Source organism: Lineus longissimus, chromosome 3 (assembly GCF_910592395.1).
Source record: "Lineus longissimus chromosome 3, tnLinLong1.2, whole genome shotgun sequence".
In the NCBI taxonomy this organism is placed as follows: Eukaryota; Metazoa; Nemertea; class Pilidiophora; order Heteronemertea; family Lineidae; genus Lineus; species Lineus longissimus.
Window position 1 is genome coordinate 2,276,306 of NC_088310.1, and position 25,519 is coordinate 2,301,824.

The window sequence follows — 25,519 nt, forward strand, 5'->3', positions numbered from 1 at the left end:
AATTGAGGCTTGTCATACACATAATAAAAGAAAGTATTAAAACCAACCTTTTACTTGTGTTTCAGCTTGGTCTGGTGCATCAGAAGATTTCAAGTGGCGAGAATACCTCAGCATGGAGAATACGGATCCCCTTCCAGCATCCTTCCTGACTTATGTAAGCTCATCGACTACTTTAACTTCACTCATAATCTGTAGAATGACTCATGAACAACTCTTATGTCCTTTTTCGACCAACTTGCATATTTTCAGGTGGCGTGCACAAAGACAAAGTAAACCTTGCCTATATCGGACTCAATCAGACCGGCACTTTTGCCTGTTATGATATCTGCTATACACAGTGTCTGGAGTATATGCAAAGTGGACAAATATCTCAATCACATGTGAAAATGGTGTTGTCTGTTGTCAACTTGATGGTTTATTTCTTTCAGGAAAATGAAGAACATCTTGTCATTCCTACCCTCAAAGGCTTCACGACTTACCATGTGACACAATGCAGAAAGCTTAGGAACAGACCCATTGGTAAGTATAGATGATTCTGGCCTTCATGTTACCGTCATGTATGAAGCTGTGACCTGTACCCGAGTGTCCTCAGGGCCCTGGGGCAGCAGGTCTGAGATATTAGCTGCTGATGACTCAAATCATCAAAAACATAGCTCATTAATGTGCCCTAAAATTCTTCAAATCTATGATTTGTTGAATTTATCTTTCAAGAAAATTGAACGTCAATGGGCTGAGGGGTTATGCTTGCTTTGCCACACTATCTGTTATTCTTGACGATATGTACTGCACCATATTAAGACTTGGAATAATTTCTCTTCACCAGTCATGGAGACATTCCTCCGTAATGCCCTGAGCAAACTGATGAAGCATTTCGGGTGCATGGGCAATGACATTCCCATGTTCTCCCTCCTACCTGACCTAAACTACGACGACATCCTCCACCCAAACCGAGAAGTCATGCAATTCAAAAACCTAAAGTTCCATTTGATCTGCCGAGTCAAAGGTATGAAGTTTTTTAGGATGCTTTTTCAATTTTCCCTTTTTTTGTTTCTTTTGTTTAGTTTTTGAGACATTTGTGCGTCGTGCATTGAAAAAGTTGCTAAAACGTTATGTAGAGATGAGTGAGCGGATCCCAATGTATTCTCTGCTGCCAGACCTGACCCAGGATGATATTCTCTATCCCACGCGGCATATCGTCCAGTTCAACCAGCTCAAATTCCACTTCCTGTGCCCTGTAAAAGGTAAGTATTAGGTAGATGTACAGTTGAACCTTACTAGAGAACTCCTCTCTGATAACGACACCCTCTCTATTAAGGACACTACATTGGTTCCGAATCCAAGTATATGTCATTTTCAAACGAACCAAATGACAAACGGCTCCCAAGTTGTAACACAATGATTTTATCTTTAAGATGGTATGCATTTCATCAATGCTCAAGGTCTGCCTCTGGTGGAAAGTCGTGGAGAGGTTCTGTCTGCAATGATGTCACTGGCCACCTTGTGCAATGTCATCCTACTCGACCAGAAGGTATGTAAAGGGAACACATCTGCAGGCTGTTCTTGCTCACAGATCTCACACTATCTCTGTTTGTGGTATGTGAAGAACAGACCGGGAGCATTCATGGAGGAAAAGCTCGGTAAAAGTTGAATTCGCGAAAATGTTGCTTCTTTGCCATTTCATAAAATGATCTGTTGTCAGAAAAGTTATTGTTTTGTAGTCAAAAAGCAACGTTTAAGTTCCTTGATATTGGCAACCCACAGCAAAAGCGTAGACTGCAGTGATGACATTATAAACCAACTAATTCTTTCAGGTCTTTATTCCTAATGATGTCGGCAACTTTGTCAAGACGAAAGAAGACATTCCTCCCAACTTGGTATGTAAACTAAAACACCACTCAAGCAAGCGATTTTAGTCGCTGCGACAGTGTGATAGCAACATATTTTAAGTCATTATTATACACAATGTGGAGAGGTCATAATTCGTTTATCTGATAAGAGTCTTCATTCTTATACTATGAATTATCAACCTTTACCTGTGATGCATTGTATTTCTAGCTGGATGCTGGTCTGCGCCGTATCCTCTACATGGCCATTTGTACATTCTCCATGCTACACAAAGATGTCCTTGAACCAATACTCTCTGGAAGCGTTGTGATGAGGTCGCCTCAGTTCTCCAAAATGATCGTCACAGTTATGAAAGTAAGTTTAAAATCTCAAATGAAACGGGATGATACCAGATTACAAGTAACGTTATAAGGTCAGTAATTGGCAAATCAGGCAAATTGGACATCTGTGAATTGAGATAAGTATTGCCACAGCCAATCCACTGAGGAGCGTGTCAAGGTGAGTGATTGTCAATCAAAGGGTTGTGGGTCTGATTCTGAACTGGTCGTCAGTTTTCCCATAGGTCAAGCTCAAGTGAGCATTGTGTGAGCAGCTCCTTGATACCCAAGTGCCTCTGTGGGGACCTACAGTGTATAGTTATCACCGTCGTTGTAAAGCTCATTGAGACAGACCTTAGTCAGTGAAAAGCATCATTTGCTTCAGTCTGATTGTTGGAAACAGGTTTTCGTTGCTTTACATGTATTTATGACACATTCTTTGGTCCCCTAAATACATTTTTCTTTTTTAAGGTGACAGAAGAGATGATAACAAAGAAGGGAGACGTGACGGGACTCGGCACTCAGATGATTTTCAACAAGGACGCAGGCCAGGACAAACAGATGTGGAACTGCCCGGGACATGCCATGTCCAAAATGACCAACATGGGCATTGATTCATTTCCCATTGACATCTTCAAACCTTACCTGAACGTTGTCACAAGATTGAATGTCTCTTCCAACAACTTTGAAACATTCCCGGGAATAGTTTTTGAGAAATTCACCGGCTTGACTGACGTTGATCTATCCCATAATAAATTAACGTCCCTACCGGCGAATATCGATAAAGCCGAGACTTTGATCAGCCTCAATGTGTCACACAATCAACTCACGATCTTGCCCACCTCGATTAAAGATCTCAAGTCGCTGACTTACTTAAATGTGTCTTCAAACCCGTTGATGACACTACAGAAGGAAATGTATGAAGTTAGGAGTCTGTGCTTGTTGGATCTTGGCAATACTGGTCTCGTCTCATTGGGAGAAAACATCGCCAAGCTAAGCAATCTACATGTCCTTCTCCTGTCCGGGTTGGGGTTGAAGACGCTTCCAGCAAACTTCAGTGTTCTTACCAAGTTGACAAAACTCGATCTCTCAGGAATCAAATGGTTTGATGCACCAAACAGGAACAGCATCCTGACACGGACGTCATTCGATGAGTTTCTGGAGACAAATATACTGCTGAAGGCCATATTGAAAACAGTAAGTTAGTACTTCAAACTTGATTAAAGGGGTTATCATTAATTGATTATCAACACCTTCAGCGGCATTCATTTACAGTAGCCTGATTTATTTTGTTTTCTTCCAGGAGAGGGATTCCATGTTCAGCTCATTTGACAAGGGACACAAGGGCAACTTGGACTACGATGACATCCAAGTCATGAACACCAAACTTTTTCAGATGTTTGGTCGTTTCCAAAGTGATGATGTTAAAGGTAGGCCACTGGTTAAAACATGGTCGGGACCCTGTTGTTCAAAAGAAAATGTTGTCTTACTTGGCAGTATGAAGGTATAATTGGGATTAACTGAGGCCAAGTTAAAATCCCGGGCTACCGTAGGCCTCCTTCCAACTTTCCTACATCGAGACTCTATTTGACTCCAAAACAGATGTTATCTGTATGAGTAAAACCGACTATTATCCTGTTCTTTTTAACAGTGAAGAATTCCAAAGCAAGTGGCCTTGGAGGCTTCCCGGAGCAGCTTCTGCAACTGACGAAACTAGAGCACTTACTCATGAGCTACCAGGGCCTGAGCAGTGTGCCGGACCGCGTGAATGCTTTCAAGACCCTCAAGTTCCTTGACGTGTCCCACAACCCAAAATTGGAGTATGTTTCAGCAGAGTTAGGTGCAGCCCCCCTGGAGGGTAAGTTGTGGAGAGGTGATACTTATCCTGAGAGAAATCAGGAGAAAATGTCTATACTGGAATCAGTTTCTAATGAGCTGCCCTCCGACTAAGGCACTTCCTACTCAACAGCTGGGTAATGTCATTCATGGTACACTTTATGTCAAAGTGATATTGATGATTTTCCCGTGATCCTTTCTAGAGCCAACCCAACGACCACCTGATCTCCCTAATGGTGATGGTTAGTGTAGAGCTCTATGTAAAGGTTGCCATTATTTATGAACCACAGCTATACGTCTTGATATCCACTTTGCAATTGTTGCAGGACTGTTCCTGAAAGGCTGCCCGAGCCTGAAGACGCCCCCGAGAGAAATAGTCAGCAAGGGCTTCAAGGTGACACATGCCTATCTCAAGCGTCTGCAGACCGGTTCTGTCTCTTGCAAGCGCACCAAGCTCATGATGGTTGGCCTTGGGGGTGCTGGAAAAACCAGGTATGTATAGCCAGGGCTTAGACAATTTCCAGTCAGTGTCTTCTATGCCATTTAAGAATAGTAATGAATACCACACTCTGCCCTTGGTTGACTTATCAAGACCTTGGGATTGACTTGACATGACGTCCAAAACCGTCAACTTGCACTAGGGGAACCCCAGCTCGATTTTACTTTCTTTCATGAAAATTCTTTAAATTTTCTCACTTCAGTTTGGTGAAGTCATTAACAGCCAACCAGCTTCAGAAAGAGAGTCAAGGGACAGAGATGATCACAGATGGTATTGACATCACCAACTGGAAGATAAGGGAGGATGGCTCGGATGAGGAGTTGACTTTTTCTGTTTGGGACTTCGCCGGCCAGACGGTCTACTATAACACTCATCAGGTACAGTTAACCACAAAAGATTTGCATTTTTTTTTTTTTTGCGAAAATTTCAAGAACAATTTCACAATTTTTATTTCTTAGTGGATTTCAAAAGTTTTCTCTGTGTTCATTTGAAAATTATTTTTTTTGCGATTTTTGTTTTTTTTCACAAATTCACAAAAATGTTGCAGTTTAACGTAAAATAGGATCCTGTAGTGTGGTTTACACTACAGCCCCAAGTCTACATTAAGTCGTACAAAAGAACTATCTTGTCTTTTTTCAGTTCTTCTTGTCCAACCGAGCAGTCTACTTGCTACTATGGAATGTTCGTCTTGGTTATGAGCACGCTGGGCTTGATTTCTGGTGCAGCTCCATTGCTTGCCATGCCCCTAAAGCTCCCATTCTTGTCGTCGGCTCACATGTGGACAAGGTATGGAACCTTATCAGATATTCAGCTGTATGTTGTTTGTGATCAATTGAGATCATAACTTCAAAGTCTCAAGTATGTGAAAACAATCACTTCATATTGCCCTTAAAGAATACCTTTTTGAATATTTACGGTTTATGATATGTTGTTCATTTCCATTCTGTCAGGTTGAAAAGCCCGAGCTGCCTGAAGAGTCAATGAGAAAACGTTACCCCCAAATAAAGGGGTTCCATTACGTCAGTTCCGCGACGGGGAGAGGACTGAAGGAACTGGCAGAGAACCTGACGCAGATCACTAAACAAGAGAAATACATGGGAGAAATGATACCCGAGGCCTGGCTCAATCTGGAGAAGAAAATTCTGAAGTAGGTTTTTAGAGCTCTTCAGAGTTTTGTTGTTGGTGATGATGCGCAATGCTGCTGTATTTTTGGTGCAAGTTTGGCATAGACTCGGGAGGATAGAATTCAAAATGCTCCTCAAGTGCTTAAAGGTGATTCATAGCATAGCATCAGTTTGCCTCAATTTCAAGCATGTGGAGAGGCTAAGAGCCGCTCGATCATCGACCGACACCATATTTTTGGTATGTTCTTCAGAAACTTTTGCAAATTGCCAAAGTAAAGCTGAAAAATTTGGTGATTTACACTCCTGTGATAGCTTCACTGTTGTTATTTTCCAGTGAAAGAAGTAAAGCCAGCCTTCTACCCTGGGATAAAGTTGCAAGCTTTGCCACCGAAACAGGCATTATAAACTCAGAGGAGATATCGAACGCTGTACAGTTCCTACATGATCTCGGCTCACTGCAGCATTTCACCAATGACCGTTTGAAGAGTCGTGTGGTCATTAACCCCCAGTGGATTGTGGATGTCATGGCATGTGTCGTGTCTGTGCATAGTAGCCCTATCAAGGTAAGAATAATAAACCATTGTTCAAAGTGCTGCTACATCCTAAAACCCGGCCCTGGTCTCCACAGAAATCAATCTGGAGCTTCAAGGAGCTGCCAGAAAGTGCTCATTCAACCAGTGGGGAACCAAGTCCTGAATGAAATACCAGACAGTCAAACTTTTGATGACTTTTATTCATTTGTTTGTTGATATGCGACAGGTGGGAGCAATCGTTGAAATATCAGGTAGGCAAGTCCGTGTTGTTTCATGTCCCACCCTGAGGCCAGCTGGGGTACCTGAAGGGTAAAAACCTTTACCATGAATATCATCTCTTCATCCAGTTTGATAACCTTTGTATGTTTTCTGTAATTCAGGATGCTGGACGAGTAAGTTCTCTTTGTAAGAAATCTGATAATGTTTGTGTGAAAAAGTGTGTTTGGGCACTAAGATTTGCATATGTAGACACACTCAACTTCCATCACCTCTATTCTGTTTTATTCCCATTTGTTAAGAAGCACTACAACCTCTCACACTTATTCTTTGTTTCATCTCTAATGACTGTAAAGTAAACTTTGATTATTGATAATCTCCCCTTATGAAAGGGCCAGCCAGATTTGGCTTATGAGACACTCTTCACTTCTTAATTCCTGTCTCAGTAGAGTCAAGTGCCTGAAGACAAGGCAGTTTGTACCATCCAACCAGCTTCATCAGAACAAACTTCTCAATGGCTTCGTCCTAGGTTTGGTCTGCTGAAGATGTGCACAGGCCCTCACACCATCTTTTCTTTTCCAGCAAGGATTGTTCTACAAGAAAGACATGTCCATCATTTGGAAGGACTACCCAGTGGACTTGCATCCCTGGCTCCTCAACCTGACTGAGGAGTTCGATCTCACTTTCCCCTTGACTGACAAGGACGCAAATCTTGTGCCATGTTTATTGCCAGAGAAAGAACCAAAGGTAAGTACCTTGAGCCCGAGCAGACGTCAATGAGAGGTAAAGACCCAGGAGGGCCATAATGCCTTGGATGAAGATGATTTCACTTCACTAATCAATACTCCGGCATAATTCATTCATCCTGGTGTATTTACAGTACGTGTGGCCAGACGTCACAGAGAAGGTTGGTCGGCGAGAAACGAAGATGTTCTACAAGTTTGAATACCTACCTGTGGGATTGTTCAACAGGGCTCAGGTAAGTTGGCACGACACTGTCAGTTACTTGAAGACTATTTTCATTAATTTGTAAAAGTTTTCTTCATCGTTTGGAGCTCTGAAGCTACTGGTTGGATTTCTCCAGTTTTTGAAGGATTTCATTTATCTGATTTGAATTTTCCATTCTGGAAGGTCTATTTCTGAACTAACCTGTATGAAATAATTCCAGAGCGAGAAAATTTCGATTGATTGTAAAATCTAATTGCGTTCCAACTTTGCTTGTTTGCTTTAGGTTCGATTATACCAGTTTAGCGACCAGTCAGTTATCTGGAGGAAGGGCTCACTCCTCAGGAAGAACAACCACCTGGCCCTAGTGGCCCAGACCAGCGATTCAGAGCTCAAGGTCAAAGTCCAGGGCCCAAGGCCTGAAAACATCCTCTTCCTGATCCACGAAGTCTTCGAGAGTCTTATTGCCGAGTCGTTCCATGGCGTACAGTACGACTACTTTGTGCCGTGTACAGATTGTATCATGGAGGGGTCACTCGACCCATGCATGTTTTCTGCATCTAAGATTCGTCGAGCGATGGAATTCAAGGCACCATTTCTACAGTGTGATAAGTACTTTCACATGCTCACCATGACAGAACTGCTTGGTAAGTTTTCATGAAGTAGCGTCACATTTTTGGTTTAGAATATTTTAGAAGTGGCTGCATGCACTTGAGCCTTGATGTTAGAATGGTTGGAAGCATTTCTGAGATAGTAAATTGTGATTGAATTGTAGGCCTACATTTTACTCCTGTGTCTGCTCCTGGGGAGTACAAACTAGTAACCCTAGAGGAAGTTGCTCCCTGTTTGATCAAAACATGTCATCTTGATTTCTACAGCCATGAAGCCACCCGAGAGTGGTTCAGACTATGACGCCCACCTCGAGAAGACCGCCCATGACCTAAGGAATCTGAAGCAGACCATGTCCAAGCAGATCGTGATCTACTACTGCACGGCAAATAGTCCTCGTTCTGGGCAGGATTGGCCTGGTGATGTTGCCCACCCACGGCAAATTAGAGACGATCTTTCTGCAGCTGGATTCAAACTGTAAGTTCTGTTTTGCAATGAAAATATCTTTTCCTTAGTAAAGTTTGCATCTACGGCTCACAGAATGAAGCGAATCCATATTGGCGTGTTCCAAACCAAACTCATCATATCGGTCTGAACCTCTGTTTCTGACCTTTTCAGGTGGGTCCCAGACAATCCAACCCAGCTGATGCTGGATCAGTTCACCATCACTCTGAAGCATGCACAGCTAATCATCGTGTGTATGTCCAATGAGTTTGAAGCAGACAAGAAGTGTGTTGACCTGCTCCACTACATTAAAGAGATTCTAAAGAAGAAGATACTGGTGGTGTGCGTTGGGGCGAACTACGCCTGGCAGAAAACGAGCTTGGGCTTGTACACGGCGTCTGAGGTGAGATGTTTGGATCTTCAGACATATGATAGGATTGGCAATGCATCTGAGGCAAATCATCCTTTGCCCAAGTTTCAAGAGCTCAAATAGAATCATGGTAAATTTTATGAAATAACAGCCTCCTATGACTCCTTTAGAACAGGCTTTGGTTCAGTCTAATGGTGTTGAGGTTGTCGATTACAGGTGTATGTGAACATGACCAAGGGTAAACCTTACAAGGAGAAGGTTGAAGAGCTCAAGGAGGCCATCATGAGAAAACTGGGGAATGTTAAGGTAAGGCCACAGCAATTTAATGTTTAGTATAACAGATAAGTTTGGGCAGTTCGTGGAAAGAAATACTGCAATCTAAAGGTAGATTATAATGACTCATTTTGAGACTAAGCTTTGGTGTCCTGTGAGAGATGAGTAGGCGGTTTCCAAATCTCATAACATTGTTGATTGATTAACTAATTCAGTATAAATTGTCCTTTCAGAAAGCAGAGTCGTTTGACTGCTTCCTGAGTTACTGTTGGGGTAACTCGCACCATGCTGTCAAATTGGGCCATGGGCCTGAAGCCCTCGGCTGGGGGGACCCAAGGGAAGTCAAGGACTACCTGGAGAAAAATGGTGTCCACTGCTGGATGGACATTGAAAGAACTGGAGTGGTAGGTTGTTTGAGTGAAATTTTCATCCACTTTAGCCCCAAGGAAGGTACTAGACTTTGCTGTTGTGAGCAGGCAAGTGCACAAACCCAGAAAAGCATTACGCACCAACCTCGACCAGGTTGGACTTGGACCACGTGGGGCAACGTGCTCTTGAAAAGGCCAGTTCATCCAGGCTATCGCAAAGAACTGATTATGGCTGCATTAAAGCTCGTATTCAGAGTCTTATTTTATCAGTGCATACATATATACTTACATCTGTTGAGAATCTATTGTGATGATTTTTCAGGGCGGCCTTTTCGAAGACATTGGTGAAGGCTTACGCCATTCCAAGGTGATGGTGGCTTGCATTTCAGAAGAGGTAAGATAATCAAAACTCTTTAAAGGGTCTCTTATATTCAGACAAAAACTAGCATGATTTCGAAAGTGACTTTGCCACATCAGGGTTTAAATAGTGAAATGATTAGCACCACACTATCAAAAAGTGCCAACCAGCAAATAATCAGGTAAATAGGTTTGTAAACTACAAATCACGTGGGCAAATCGTCTGCCTTTGGTAGCTAATGTCATTACCATGCTACGCTATTCTGTTTTCAGTATGTGAAGTCGAGGAACTGCTTAATGGAGTTCCAGTTTGCCAAGGTCACTCTGAGGCTTCCGATCGTGGTAGCTGTGTTTGGATCAGGAACAAAGTGGGAAACGTCTGAGGTATGCTTTATGTTTAAAAGGTTTTATAGAGATAGTTACTTGACCGTTGTAGTTCACTTTGTCCTTGACACAATGGAGGCAGGAGTGAAGCGTAGTGACGTCAACCAAGATGGTGCTCTGAGCTCCGCCCTTTGATGTTGACATTCCGTAAATGGGTCCTGGGAGAATATCAATGACATTTGACAACTATTTTGATGAACAAAACTCTCTTTCTCAGCTTGGTATGCTCAGCCTCGGCCACGATCGCGTTGACTTCCAACATGAGAATCCCACCGGGCACCAACGTCTGCTCGCGATGGTCAAAGAGAAACTGCCAAAAGATGCTGGAAACGGGGAACAAACCATCGATGACGTCGAGAATCAGCAGATTTCTTATCATGTAAGTCGAGATGGTGAATATTGAAATTAAAATGTTCTCTTTTTCGAGGAGATTTTTCCATTTGTTGACGCTTTCATTATTGCAGTGATGTGCAAATCCTGTACAACAATTACCATAATACAATTTTCTTTTGCATCTAAGCTGTATAAAAAATTCATTTGAAGGATAGAAGACACGATCAGTAGCTTTAAATAAATGAGTAAAAATTATCGTAAACTAAGGCGTGGAGGAGTAAAAACAATTCACCTGACGAAATATTGATCAAATTTCCTTTTCAGGAACTACTTGAACTTGGGCAAAGGAAGTTTTTACGCCAGGTAACGCTGTATGCGGATTCCATGGACACGTCTTTCTTCCCAAGACTAACTCTGGTGGATATTCTTCCAATTGATCAGACTCCCCCTGCAGAGACTGATCAACAGCCTGCCTCCAGTGGGGATGAAAACCAAGAGAAGGAAGTTCCAGTAGACGAGAAAGTGAGTAATTTCAATTAGACTTTCATTTTGTGCCATATATTTATTTTCACACTTATCTGGAAATGCAAGAAAGGCATGTACTCAGCAAGAGTAAGAGTTAATATCGGTTTTTTTCTCGTTTCCTAGACTCAAGAAGAAGTCTTCAAAGACCCATCCACCGGCGCATATCGTCTCTGCTTTAAACTCCTGTGCGAGAATGAAGATGGCTGGCACGTCGTGGAGCCCAGTATCCCTTGCACGTTGACCTCAAAACTAGAGCAGGACAAGTTCCTGTTGAGTATCGCGCCATATCTGATCCGAATCCTGGCGGTGCTCAAACACAGCACCCTCAACTTGAACATGATATTGACGTCGGAAGGAGACGAACTTGTGCAGAACTTACAGGAGGTGAGAACTGGTTCCAATTAGGAAAACTGTGAGCCTAATCTTTAAAGTCATAAAGGGAGTCTAAGTCGGAGCTAGTGGGTCCTCTCAGCGGATACCCGTTATTTCGGCCTATGACTATTTTGGGGCATTATAAAGTTGCTTCGCTCTCTATTTCAGAAAATCGCAACAGAAAGTTCTGATTTCCGTGAACAGTACATGATACTCCGGAAGGCTGTTATAGCACAAGATGAAGAGGAGGTTATGGGCAATATGAACAGGTAAATACATGTACTCTTGCCCATTTTTGCTTTTCTGTACTAAAGTTGTGGGCTAGCAATAGCATGAAAATGAAGGGTCATGGCTGTGGTTGGCAATAGCCTCAAATGAAGGGTCGTGGATTTAGGATTTTACTGTTTGGGTTCTTTTCCTACTAAGCTGTATAAAGTGAAATGTCTTGCAGTCAACTACTGGAGTGTTATTTGCAGGTGTGGATTGCCAAGTCGGAAAGTGATTTGGTTGTGCAAAGAACACCAGGAGGCCAACCGTGTGGTTGTCCTAGATAAAGATGATGCTGGTGTCGGCTTGCCGGATACGGAGGATGATGCTATACTGGTTGAGCAGCTGCAGCAGCATCATGAAGTCCTCATCAAAGATATAGGTAAGGGTTTAGACAAAATTGAACGAAAATTGGCGGAGGGGGGTACCGGGACAAAAAGGGAGGGGTTCTGGGGGTTCGTATCCTCGATTAATGGGCATCCTGGGGTGATAAGGTGCTTAGCTCGCTGCCTGCTGATTTCTGTCATCTCATCCTTGGGAATGGACTGAAATTTCATATCAGACCCAACAAGATTTCAATGTTGTCTAGAATATATCCCAGCCATTCCAATGCTGAAAATATGTCTGGGTCTAGCACAACCAATCATTGTTGATATTTTCCCTATTTTAATTTTTGCAGATGCAGCACGTCAGGATGCCATGGGACAGAACAGAGGAAAACTGGTCGAGTCAGTCCTTGCTGCAAATATTGGAGTAAACAATGCAGCTACTAGTCAAATCTGTACAATTTCTTAAGTCAGAAAAATTATGCTTGTGTTCTATGTTTGTGGTCTGACCTCATGCCCAACAACTTAAGCATGTATGTAATTGAGTGCATTTGCTGAGGGCAATGCAGATGTTTCACCTGATGTTCTGCAGTTGGCTGAATCAGGCTGGAATAGCTGGATGAGACATGTTGTGTGTGTTCAATACAATTTCTGTTTGTTGTTACATTGTACCGAAGTCCTTATTGACGAAATACTGATGATATCTTGTATATTTTCTAATGATTGTGATATGAGTTACTTTAATCTGTGATCTCTGAGCTGACATAAGCTCCTGGCACATTTTCGGTTACTGTAGAACTTTGCTATTGGGACAATGAGACATGTCCTTAATAGAGAGGTGTTCTGATTACAACCAAACCAAGGTTGAGAATTTTAGGATACAGCATGTGTAACTTGCTCTCTCATCATAGTAGATTGAGAAATGGGCGCTGGTTTGATAAAGTAACAGAAGCTGTAATTTTTTATGAATAATTTGATCATGTGTATGTGTCGTCTTTGTCAAAATAAATTGTTAGTAACGCACAATTTGAGCTACATGTACACCACTTCATTCAAGCACTGTGATAGACAAACATTAGTAAATCAGGCTTTTGGGTCCAAAAATAATGAAATAAAACTTGGCTTATGGCTTACTCTGTGTGAAGATGTGAGTCACTGACTAGGCAGTTGTTATCAGTACGAGTTGGGGTACAATTTACATGTACATGTAATTGTTTTGTAGTATACAATACACATCCTTTGATGTAGGTCTTCTTGAGCAACGTGAAAAGGCTTTTTGCCTCTAAGGGAAAGAAATGTTGTGATTACTCAGGTAAAAAACCTTACATATCATGATATTGTCAAATCTTCCAATATTGTTGATGGAGATAATGATGTCCTAGTTGATTTGATCTGGATAAACTTTGCTGTTCATGCCGTCCATTTTAAATCTTGTTTTATTTTGTACACGTATTTCTGTATCTATTCTGCATATCATGACAGCTATCTGTAACATGTCTAAGATTGTCACTCTAAATAGAATGGCACTGTAGGAATTCAAACTATTTCATAAATCTTACTATGCTCATTTTGTCGATTTCTCCAGAATCTTTAATGCAACACAGTTACATTCACTTGTATATTTACCTGCTTGTTTAACCCTTTCCCTGCACAGCTACATATAAATAAACTAAACTGAGCCAAAGTGAAATGCAAAGAAACCATGAAATGAAATGGACAACTATATTATTTGACCTTATATGATTCATGACAAAATGTGATCAATTGATCGACTGCACAGCATAAAATGAGATATTTACAATAAATCCTATTTAAAAAACATGACAATTTTCATCTAAGGGAGCAGGCATTAAGCGGCCAATCTGGTCTTGTTCTGCTCCCGACCACAATCAATATCATGTATTTCATTAATGCACCTTGTAAATTTTGTTGGTCGAATAAATATTCATATTCATATTCATATTCATATTCATATTCATCCTTCCTTGCAAGCAGCTTAACGGTGAGAACCCAGCTTCTTCAGAAGCCCCACACCACTGTTGGAGTCATTACATTGTTACAGTGAAAGAGACAAGATAGTCACAACCAGTCTGAATCGGGTCTGGCTGTCTCGCCATCTTGTCATCACAGTGAGAGAGATGAGACAGTTACAATCCTGACTGTCTCGCACTCTTCAAGGCACAGAGAGAGATGAGACAGTCACAACCAAACCGAATCGCGCCTGGCTGTCCCATCACTTTGTCAACACAGTGAGAGAGATGAGACAGTTACAATCCTGACTGTCTCGCACTCTTCAAGGCACAGAGAGAGATGAGACAGTCACAACCAAACCGAATCGCGCCTGGCTGTCCCATCACTTTGTCAACACAGTGAGAGAGATGAGACAGTCACAACCAGACCAAATCGAGCCTGGCTGACCCACCAAGTTGCAGACATAGTGTGGGAGAGATGAAGTGGTCACAACCAGATCAAATCATCCCTAGCAGGGGCACCGTCTTGCTATGGTGAGATTAATGAGGTGGTCACAACCAGAACAGGTCGGGTCTGCCTACTGACAAGCTATAGGCCTACTAGATTAAAAACTCCCTAGTCAGGGCGTCACAAGTGATGGTGGGCTGTCCTCCAACAAGGACAAGCTGTCAGAGCGTCCGAAGAGACCGTAGGTTTTTATCTGACAAGGACAAATGGACTCTGTTTTCAGGGCAGGACTATGCCATCGGTTGTGAAAGACTGGGCTTTATACCTTCAGCAGTCAAAGGCTGCGAGACAGGGCACCAAGCTGTGAAAGACAGGGGATATTCCTCCTGCTACACCAGCCGCTTGTTGTGAAAGACAAGAGACTATTCCAGCGGTTGTGAAAGGCCGGGGTTTATTAGTGTACAATTGTATTCGGCCCCTGTCGACGTTCACAACTTATTCCCTTGTCACTCACAACCCGTGGCTGGTAGCCCGAGCAAGAGGTTTTGTCTCCTGTCTTTCACAGCATGTGGACTGGTGTAGCAGGAGGTTTAATCCCCTATCTTTCACAGTCTGTGGATTGGTGTGGGAGGAGGTTTAGTCCCCTGTCTTTCACAGCCTGTGGATTGGTGAAGCAGGAGGTTTTGTCCCCTGTCTTTCACAGCCTGTGGACTGGTGTAGCAGGAGGTTTTGTCTCCTGTCTTTCACAGCCTGTGGATTGGTGTAGCAGGAGGTTTAGTCCCCTGTCTTTCACAGCCTGTGGATTGGTGAAGCAGGAGGTTTTGTCTCCTGTCTTTCATAGCCTGTGGACTGGTGTAGCAGGAGGTTTTGTCTCCTGTCTTTCACAGCCTGTGGACTGGTGTAGCAGGAGGTTTTGTCTCCTGTCTTTCACAGCCTGTGGATTGGTGTAGCAGGAGGTTTTGTCTCCTGTCTTTCACAGCCTGTGGATTGGTGTAGCAGGAGGTTTTGTCTCCTGTCTTTCATGGACCGTGGACTGGTGTAGCAGGAGGTTTAGTCCAATCTTTCACAGCCAGCAGATTGGTGTATTAGGAGGTTTAGTCCCCTGTCTTTCACAGCCTGTGGACTGGTGTAGCGGGAGGTTTTGTCTCCGGTCTTCCACAGCCTGTGGACTGGTGTAGCAGGAGATTTAGTCTCCTGTCTTTCACAGCCTGTGGACTGGTGTATTAGGAGGTTTTTTCTCCTGTCTTTCAGTCTGTGGACTGGTGTAGCAGGAGGTTTAGTCCGCTGTCTTTCACAGCCTGTGGACTGGTAGCAATCGCGGCGTAACCGTCAACCTAAGGATTTCTGACCAGTTGCGTGCAGTTTTTCCGCTGTATGAATTCATTGGCATGGATTCATTTTACAAAAGATTCACAAACACCCAAAATTTTAAAATAGTATTATTTATTGTACATACCTTTATTCATCAATTAGATGCATTGAGTTTATAACTTACAACGAGTTACCGAAGATACATATCTGTCTTTCAGTCTGTGGACTGGTGTAGCAGGAGGTTTAGTCCGCTGTCTTTCACAGCCTGTGGACTGGTAGCAATCGCGGCGTAACCGTCAACCTAAGCACTTCTGACCAGTTGCGTGCAGTGTTTCCGCTGTATGAATTCATTGGCATGGATCCATTTTACAAAAGATTCACAAACACCCAAAATTTTAAAATAGTATTATTTATTGTACATACCTTTATTCATCAATTAGATGCATTGAGTTTATAACTTACAACGAGTTACCGAAGATACATATCTACATGTTTATACAATACTATTGATGAGTGTTTTGGTTGTCTTCCTATAGTCTGCTGGGCTGTGACATTTCAACCAGCCCAACCTACCATTGGAAGAGAACCACAACGCTCATCAAGATTCGAAACACCATTCAAAAATGCCATTTAGATAATCTAAAATTCATTTCCCTCTCAACCTGTGTGGCCAGAAAAGTTCCAAGTTGGTCCCAAAGACAATTTGTATGCCCAATCGACATTGTTATCACTTCCAGTACATGTTGAAATGTACAAATACACTATACTATATGTATTGTTTGCATCCAGGCATTCCTGAATTTTTCCATTTTTATAATAAGTTTTAAGGGTGATTCAATATATTTTCTAACAATACTTATATCACTTATATTAAAGTTTAGATTATCATAGAAGATGAACTACACAAAATAACCCATAAATCTCAATTTTTTTAAATCATCAAAAGTTGATTTAGAGTGATTTGGAATCGTAATCTTCAAATCTTCAGGTAGTACAATACCAGGCTTGTGCTAATAGATCTACATGCAACACAAATCAATAAACAAAGAAACAGATATGCACTGAACATGCACCATTAATATCAGGAGAAATTTTGAAAAATACCACAAACTCCAATATTACAAAGAGAATTAAATTTAGTTAGAGAAACCATATTTTCCTGTGAATTTGACCCTCTGCAGAGGACTGCATGAATATGATTTTAATATGAAGTCACAGCCAAATCATTTCAAAGGGGTTGAGTCTACTTGCAAAATGGGCGATTCATATCGAAAGGCAGAGGAACGTTTTGGGATTACAACATATGGCACGAGAAAGTGAAGTACAATAGCGATGTGTTCCATGCAATGAAATCTGCAAGATGTTCACGGTCATCAATGTGTGATATTTAACACAAGCAAGTGCAAAATAGTGCGCTGAAGGTTTTCTTCAGATAGAAGCAGATTTGTACGAGAATTTATTCATTTATTTATCTGCATAGCAATATTTGCAGAACACATGACTAATTCCTGCACCACAATCAGATAAGGTACTGTATTTTCTAAAAGTAGGATGCTTCCCAGGACTATTATTCAACGATTTAAGACTAGGTACACTTGTTATTATCTATTCAATACATCCCGTAGAATATTCCCCGACGGTGTAGACCGCCCAGAGTTCGTGGCACTACTATGACCAGATGCTGATATAGGTGGCGTCTCCGAAGTAACTAACGGCGGAAACATCGGGAGAACCGGCGAAGATGGATTCATCAGGATGTGAGACTCCTTATTTGGCATATCTCCGAGTTGTAATGGCATGGTCGCGTGGCGTTGGGCGGAGAATGGATTGAAAGCTGGACGTTGGTGATGTGGATGCTTGCCTTGTTGTTCCATGGCCATTTCTTCGGCTGGTAGCGTCATCTTTTGTTTTGGTGTAGACTCGTTCTCGAGGAATTTGACAAATAACTGAGAGAAGGACTGAAAAGAGAAGATAGTAAAATATTGTTGAAAGTCCATTTTGGTTTTTTTCTCGTTTTGGAACTTTATCATGTTTACTGAAAACGGAGCATTTTAGGTATTCCAAGACGACACAATACTTTACTTTGCTTCTTTTAAGCCTGGGTGTACTGTTAATACAGTCAAATACAAAAGCAGATTTCAAAGTTTTACCTTGTCTGGTGTTTGATGCGTAGGGGTGGAATGTTGGGGGGTCCGTCGTAGCCAGCCTGTCAACCAGCCTCCTGAGCCATCAATACCGGCCTGGAAAGAAATCATCACAGAAATTATATTAAAAGAACATGGAAGAGGTCTGACTGTGAATGAGATACTAATCTTACTAAACTGATCTTACATCTTTGCCACTCAGACATCATTTGGACTATAAATGAACGTCTTTCTTACCATTGTCTCATGTCCGATTTTCAAAAATTACGAAGTATTTAAATACTTTTTACATATATGCTGTAGTCATGTCAGTGGCAGTGCATATCACTTTGGTTTTCAGCAAGGAGCCATACTGGTCCAGTGAGTTTGACTGGCTGAATAGTTAGGACAGAGTCCACAACAGGTTGACAGACGATCATGGATCAGTGACCTACCTTGGCCATCTCTTCTTTGTTGAAGTTGAGCACCCCTCCAATCAGTTTGATCACCTCTGTCTGCTTATTTTTGGGCGCCGAGAAATAACCAAGAAACAGATTCTTCACTATCAACCTGGATGAAAAGAAGCAGAGGATTAGTTGTATGGTTTGAAAGTGAATGTAGTCCCTGGGGAAGTAACCTTGCCTAAGATCAGCACCCCCCAGTGGCGAAGCTTTGTTGTGGGGAAACAAAATGGCTGACTTATGGGGCAAGTCTTTTGAAAACCAGGTAAATTTTGGCACTCATTATCAGATATGGAAACAGGTGAATATGATTCACTTTTCAATTGTTAACAGAGCAAGGTGCACGACTTAAGAAACAAACGGCCATAGATCACGTAAATGAACCAGGCATTGAGAGGACTTACTTGTCAACCTTTTCTTGTGAGCTAGATGTGAGCAATTCAATTTCTTTTTCAGCTTTCTTTGCCGTTTCTTCTCTCAAATGGACTGAAGAGACAAGACAAGACATCAAAAACATGCACTTACTATTCTGTGTTTGACGTCACACAATTTCAGACCCTTCAACAAATCAAGAGTTGTCAAATCTACCTGAAAATGTTGATACTGGTATGCTAATGTCGAGAAATTTCAACAAGGAAAGATATTTCTTGGCTTAAGACCCAGGAATTTCCTCACTTTCACTGATCAGTGAATTAAACCTTTCGACACACTTTTAATGCACATTTTGACCTTACCTATCATTTTCCAAAGAGGGCATGTACATGTAACACAACACATTTTGGTGAGAAAAAAACACACCAAAAACTTTGTCAACATGAAACTACAAACACCCTTATCAAAATTTGATTTGTTTTTACGCACTATCCATCTTCAAAACTTATAGGAGATAACTCATCCAAAGCAATACATCTGGCTGATAGCTGAAATACCGCTAGCTACGTTAAAATGGGCCTACATTCTTGCTTCCATTCAACCGAGTCAATCCTTCCAAGATCTTCCCTGTAATTCCATGCAGCTGAAGGTTTTCCAAGTTTACAGCCATATTTCCTACTAAACATTGTTGTTCTCCATCCTTTTACGATTGGTTGGCATCCACATCACTATGGTGTACCAAACTTCCACCAAGCTCCTTCCTTTTTAAGCCGTCGGCAGCTTCCCCACCCACTTCGTCCTAAAATACCCTCACGCCATTGACATACAGATAATCCTTTTTCCAACGTTGTCGATTCAAACTTCGACAGCAGACATTCCTGGTGCCTCTCACTTCCAAATTATGAATATCACAGAAGGTACTGAACTCTCTGACTCAGTACCTGATGTAATACTCAAAACTTAGAAGTTCTCCAGGAATGGGTATTCTTCAAAGGAATAGGCATAGGTGAAGAGCCTGACATCTGAATCTCAGAAGCTGTATTGATCCAGTCCGGAAGATTCCAAATAAAGTCCAGCAAAGACGTCTCCAGATTCCTCTTTCAATCCTTTGAAGTTGTAATTCGTACAGCTACATTTCCTCCAATGAAAGGACCTTTTCCTTGGGGTAATGAAAAAAGTACTGCATGTAACCTATATTCTGCCTAGGCCTGTAAATTTATTGCTGTGCCAAAGTCACATTATCACCAAAGAACAAACTTAAGATAAAAGTATCCCTGCCTATTGAGGCACTAATTTCTAAAGAGTTATCTATGAGCAACCAGCATTCCTATCCTACTCCAAGGCAGTGCTGTGGTATATGAACTTTTAGATGTCAATGCCAAAGACTTTTGCAAGTGGTTTGCCTCAGACATGCGTGACAATATAACAGCACCTCCGTGGATAGGATCCATGATGAAGGTTCCTCATTGATAGAATATCAAAACAAGAATGCAAATACCTTTTGAAAATGTGAGTGAGTGAAGCTCTCAAGTCACCCCTACTTCCATTATTGTCCATGCAAGGAAGCCTGTTAGAATTCCACCCTCATCAAGGCATAAATCTACATGCCACCTGTGCAACATTTGACACCAAAAAGGAATTTTGGCCCAAATATCCCTTGCGTCAGTCCTATCTTGAAATGTTGGAAAGCTACGCAAGGTAAAACTCTACTCATCACGTTCTAGCCCTTTGCTTCCATTTTCCCCTTGCAAAAATGCAGATAACCACAGGACACTCTCTGATCCTAGACAGTCCATAGTCTCCGCAGCCGTGAAATATTTTGCTATAACAATGTTCGATAGACATATCTGGCGTGAGATCTTCAGCTGGGACCATACAGCTTGCGACATATGGGTGAAGTGTCCGATAGGCAAATGAAACACGTGGACACTGCACTCAGCGAGGACACACAAAGATGATTTTGTGTTTCTCAGCCTTCCAAATTCTTATTCTATATCGGCAGCGTCTGATACACAAACGATACACGTGGACACTGCATTCATCAAGGACACACAAAGGTGGTTTGTGTTTATTGGTCTTTCTACATCTCTACGACAGGCTTGGAAAGTGCAGCCTTTTCCAGTAATTCTAGTGTTCTAATCCTAGTATTTGTTGACTATTTCCATTGTTCCAGGCCATCAACATGCATCCATCCAATGCATTTATACATTGGTCACAGTAGCTGGCCTGGCTATTTCATTTATCATCACAATAGGCCTAGTATATTCCACAGTTTGAAATACAGTGGCATGGGCAAGATGGTGTGAATAGTGGTATTGAATAGTTTTGTTACAAATGCCATTTAGGAGGTATCCACTGAGAGTTCGCCATTTCATGGCATTGTCCATGTGAAGAAGTCCATGTTTGCAATATTGGACAGGCACCATATGCATTCTCAATAAATTTCTAACTTTGGACATATAAACCACATTTTGCAATTAAACTTCTTCATCTTAGACAGAAGTTGGAGGCAGCCAGAAACAAACATCTGAAACACTTTTCACACACGTACACATTTATTGCTAGGACAATATTCTCTATCAGTGAGGACAGTACAATAGGCTTATCTCCTATCGTCCAGGTCCATATATATCAAACACTCAGGAAATGTGAATGGACTTCAGCGGACAGCTGTTTCCATTGGTTTGGATATCATCAATCTGTTTCAGGCTTAGCTGGCCAATACTTTATATAAAAATGTGTATTCTCTGCACACATCTGTGATTAACATTGTGCCGTTTGGCATTGTGACCAATCTCCTCCCTTGTCTTATGTGTGGAAATGTGGGCTTCAAATGTCGAGACAGATGCCTAGACATCATTGTCAGGGACAATAAGATGATGAAGATTGCTGATCGTAGCGCTGCATGTGGCAACCATTTTACTTATGGACACAACTGTAGCATGTCTGCTGATGCATAACCGGATTAGGCAAGGGTACACTCTTGTGCATAAAACAAACAGGTTTGAACAAAGCCTATCAAAATGCTTAAAAAGGGTTTAAAAAAGAGGTTAAATTTAACTCTCAAGTGCATAAAAACAAACAGGTTCAAACTAATTCGGGTGCATACATGTATGAATGTAAAAACCAAACAGGTTAAAAAGAACTCTAGTGCATATGATTGGTTAAAAATCAAACAGGTTAAAATGAACTCTAGTGCATATGAAATGGTTAAAATAACAAACAGGTCAAGCGTAGCGCTAGTTGGTGTTAAGAGCATGCTTAAGGGTTAATATAGACATTCATGAAATCCCAACCAGAATTCTGAGTGATCAACACAACTCAAAATTACCAGCTGAGATTAGATAAACATCCAACAGTCAGCTATGCACGAAGCCACACGGACATTTTCTACAGCTACATGTAGATGGCGCTACACTCTAATGGCGAATATCTAAAAGCATCGATGGCGATCTACGCTGTCTGAGGCATCCGATTGGTTGGAGGAAGAACAACGTTGAACATGGAGACATTCCGGGTCAAGGTTGGTATGGTGAACATCCAAATGAATTTCAAGGAATGGTTACGAAACTAAAAGGAATTAAATTGAAATGAGATTTCTCTAAGTTGTGACCTTTAATCTATATCACAAGTTACAGGGAGCTAGCCACATATGGAAGTACAAATATGGTTTTGGGGAGCCTTCTCTCCACCAGTCATAACAAAATACCCTGCCCTAGAGGCACCCATCATTTTTCAAAAGTCTCCCAAATATTTTTTTGTTTGAATGTCCCCAAATAACTTTTCTTATAAAACCCCAAAACTGGGCCTGCAGATAAGGGTTTTCCTCAGCTGAATTCATTTGATTCGAACAAATGTCCAAAAAACAATTTGGATTTTTCAAAAATCTGTCCGTGCTCCTTTTCTTCCTGTTACTGAACTTTGAAATGTTAGCAGTGTTATTAACGAAACTTCCATCTCCTCCTCCTGTGTTAGAATTAGCCGTTACGATGTTAAGTCAAGCAAACTCTGTTAGAATCTTAGCTGTTAGTGGGCCGAATCCGTCCAACCTCGGCTGATAACCGCGAGTTTACTCTCACTCCGAATTACCAGCTGAGATTAGACCGACACAGCCGCAGTCACTCAAGCATCTTACAGAAGAATCGAAGCGTAGCAAGAGATAACACTGAATAGCTGCCTACTCTAGATGGACTAGCCTTAATTTTGACCTCTAACTTTTCATAAAGGATTTCGACTCACGAAAAACTGACCATTCAGGGTAGGCCACTGAGAGCCACAAAAAACGAGCTAGAAACTAAGGACCATGTGACCATATCCCACATGATCTTCTGTTCCTTGGACTTACTGTTAGGTTCGTTATTTACATGTTGCTTTTGTGTAAATAATCCATTTTCAGTCTCTAAGGGGTTAAAATTGCCTGCCACTCGTTCTATTTCTAGCTGCAGCACACACAAGACAACATCATTGATACCAAGCATGCAACTCACCCTCTTCCTTTAAGGCAAGGATAATCTCCTCCTTCCGGTCTAACTGTTCACTCAGACGGGACGCCGCTTCAAGGCCTTCATTCGCCTCGGACAACTTGCTCTAAAGAAGAGAGATATATGGTTACACAATTGATACAAGGGTCAAGTTTACAACATCTTGGCTGGGATTTTGCGTTCACCAGACTTTTATCTCGGCAAATCAGCACCTCATTCTCAGAGGGTATTCCTTGGTTTGAGGTAGGATCCCCCTCCCCCGGAGTAAATCTAAATGTAAAGATTTTGCATCAAAACCACAGTCAGACAACTCAAATTATTCAGCCAGACGACTTTATTTACGAAAACAGCAAAACTGCTAAACGATTATTATATGTACCTCGAGATCGGCAGCTAGTCTCTCCAAGTTAGCATACTTCTGCTGATGTTCACTGACTTCACGTTTATACTTCTCAGCTTCGGATTGAAGTTGCGCCTCTTTTTCTGGAAATAGCACAAAGAAATCAAGGCATAAGAACGAGTGAGGAAAATAATGATAATATAAACATCTGTATCATTAGTTTGGAACAGGTGAGAGCGAGTGAACTCTGCCCCAGCAACAATAAGGAGAACTCTGAAGCACACCCTGACAAGATACCCAGACCTAGCAACCTTCAGGGAGGAATTCAGGCCCTCCGTTACCAGTCACCAAGACCAGTTACTCGCTGACCAGGATCGATTATGACCGATGAGGGCACACATCACCTGAACAGAACTGTCCCTGAGAATGCAGAAAACGAAAATCAAAGTCGTGATTGCTGGAGCGTACCACAGGATCCAATTTTAATTTCAACAGCCTCAAACTTGGAAAATCCTCCCGCTTCAGAACACGTAGTGTAGAAAAGCTCAGTTCATCAATTGTCACAAAGGCAAAGATCGTTAGCACAAGAACAATGAAGTATTCCAGTTTGAGTGCCATGATTTCGAAAGATCCAGTCCATCACGTAAAATGAAATTCTGATGTTTGCAGGTCAGATTCATACAAGTACATATCAGTACAAATGTAACTAAATTGAGAACCGGGCTGCTTAATTCTTTCAACTCCACAACGCAACTCTACGTCCTAGATCACACCTGGTCAAAAACAAATATCTTCATATTTCTGAACTATTTGCGTTGAAGTGATGCCACGTAGTCCAGTGAAGTATTTAATCAACAAATTGCATTAAAGTGTAACAGATTTAGACACTAGTAGTGCAGATGTGCTGTTTAATATCTCGAAAGTGATCACATGAGCAGATGTTATGAAGTAACAATTGGTTTCCTTCATCCCAACCAAGTCTGCAACCATTGTCGAGGATGGTCCAGATTCATCAGGTATCTTCACCATCAAAGATCATTGATAAGGCTAGGCTGCAATAGTGATGCGTACTGAAGCTACAAATAGTGACCACATATCTGATGCCACAAATTACTGTGCACGCAAATCTCATGTGGGCAACAAAATGTCTGCACAGTTCTCCTATGGATCAAAATGTAATGGTAGGATTAGAGAAGCCAGCAACAAAGCACAGGTTTGGCCCAGTTTGAGGAAATTACTGTGTCCATACTTCACTACGGAGGTCACTACCAGTCCTTGGCAACCAAACTTCCCGCCTCAGGCCACAACACAACAATCCTCATTTCAAATCTACAGACACCAAACCGCATTCAGTTGCACAAATCCTCATCTTTTATAAATGTGATCAAATCCAAGACATAATCATTTGGTGAAAAGAACACTACTTATCTAGAGGTGCAGAAAATAAATCTGAGCTTTGGCAGAGTGCCTCAAGGGGCTTGTATATCTTGGTGCTTATCTTTGGTCTGGGATTAGGCAGCACAAACAGGATCGAGACCGACCTTAGTCTCCTACCCCCAGGTCAAACTCCAGTCAAGTTTGGGCAGGACTGGGCAAGTCTCTATGTCAGAGGTGTTCACGGCAGGGCTGATTGTTACCAGGTTTGAAACACAGAAAGAGTCACAGGAATGGTCAAGATGAAGGAGACATGACCACTTGTTTGAAAGGTCTCGATGAGAGGATGATTTTCTTATGCTTAATCATATCTTTGAACATATTGTAAAAGACACTCACCATATTGAAACTGTTCCAAGACCATCTGCAGATTCTGCAGCGACATGGCATACTGGTTGGTCTGCTTCTGGTACTCGCCAATCTGGTACAACGCTTGATCCCTCTGCTCCAGGGCGCCTCGGAGCTGCTGTTGCAGTGTCTCGAACTGGACGTGCGCCTGCTGGTTGACGCTTTCAACAGCACTTGACGATGATGCGGCCTTGTCCTCTGCAAGGGCGAGTCTATTCCGGAGCTCTTTTTCTCTGGATTCTGCCTCCAACGCCTCTAGGGTGTAGCCTTCTTCAATCTGAAATCACA

At 41.9% G+C, this 25,519-nt stretch overlaps 2 protein-coding genes across 9 annotated transcripts in view; one reads left to right on the plus strand and one right to left on the minus strand.

Moving 5' to 3' along the window:
* The first annotated feature begins 7 nt into the window (after positions 1–7).
* Positions 8–13,900, plus strand: LOC135485349 (uncharacterized). 2 transcript variants are annotated; one of them, XM_064767252.1, is made up of 29 exons: positions 8–154; positions 429–519; positions 824–1,003; positions 1,413–1,528; positions 1,812–1,874; positions 2,056–2,199; positions 2,634–3,359; positions 3,466–3,592; positions 3,814–4,020; positions 4,325–4,490; positions 4,700–4,874; positions 5,137–5,283; positions 5,448–5,644; positions 5,956–6,184; positions 6,953–7,117; positions 7,251–7,349; positions 7,602–7,962; positions 8,194–8,401; positions 8,543–8,771; positions 8,955–9,044; positions 9,245–9,415; positions 9,702–9,773; positions 10,010–10,120; positions 10,338–10,499; positions 10,778–10,975; positions 11,102–11,362; positions 11,519–11,619; positions 11,827–11,999; positions 12,297–13,900. In XM_064767252.1, exons 1-29 carry the CDS (start codon positions 113–115, stop codon positions 12,410–12,412), a joined length of 5,127 nt encoding a protein of 1,708 aa, XP_064623322.1. In that variant the 5' UTR covers positions 8–112; the 3' UTR covers positions 12,413–13,900. The 2 variants fall into 2 exon arrangements, with proteins under 2 accessions (XP_064623322.1, XP_064623321.1); XM_064767251.1 differs by lacking the exon at positions 824–1,003 and adding an exon at positions 1,062–1,241.
* A 2,165-nt stretch (positions 13,901–16,065) lies between these two features.
* LOC135485350 (thyroid receptor-interacting protein 11-like) overlaps positions 16,066–25,519 on the minus strand; it is a 40,838-nt gene continuing 31,384 nt past the window's right edge. For all 7 annotated transcript variants that reach the window (XM_064767254.1, XM_064767255.1, XM_064767256.1 and 4 more), the window contains 7 exons: positions 25,223–25,508; positions 23,489–23,592; positions 23,116–23,215; positions 18,661–18,742; positions 18,251–18,365; positions 17,823–17,912; positions 16,066–17,630 (listed from right to left, as the gene is read on the minus strand). In XM_064767254.1, coding sequence (XP_064623324.1) covers positions 17,274–17,630; positions 17,823–17,912; positions 18,251–18,365; positions 18,661–18,742; positions 23,116–23,215; positions 23,489–23,592; positions 25,223–25,508 — 1,134 coding nt within the window. In that variant the 3' untranslated portion in view covers positions 16,066–17,273. The remainder of the gene's footprint in view (positions 17,631–17,822; positions 17,913–18,250; positions 18,366–18,660; positions 18,743–23,115; positions 23,216–23,488; positions 23,593–25,222; positions 25,509–25,519) is intronic.

Excerpts from the sequence above, each read along its gene's own strand:
- LOC135485349 (XM_064767252.1), top strand. The coding sequence starts at position 113 with ATGGAGAATACGGATCCCCTTCCAGCATCCTTCCTGACTTAT. Across the intron at positions 9,045-9,244 it reads GAAAACTGGGGAATGTTAAG|AAAGCAGAGTCGTTTGACTG; the intron begins GTAAGGCCACAG and ends TTGTCCTTTCAG. Across the intron at positions 10,976-11,101 it reads AAGTTCCAGTAGACGAGAAA|ACTCAAGAAGAAGTCTTCAA; the intron begins GTGAGTAATTTC and ends CTCGTTTCCTAG.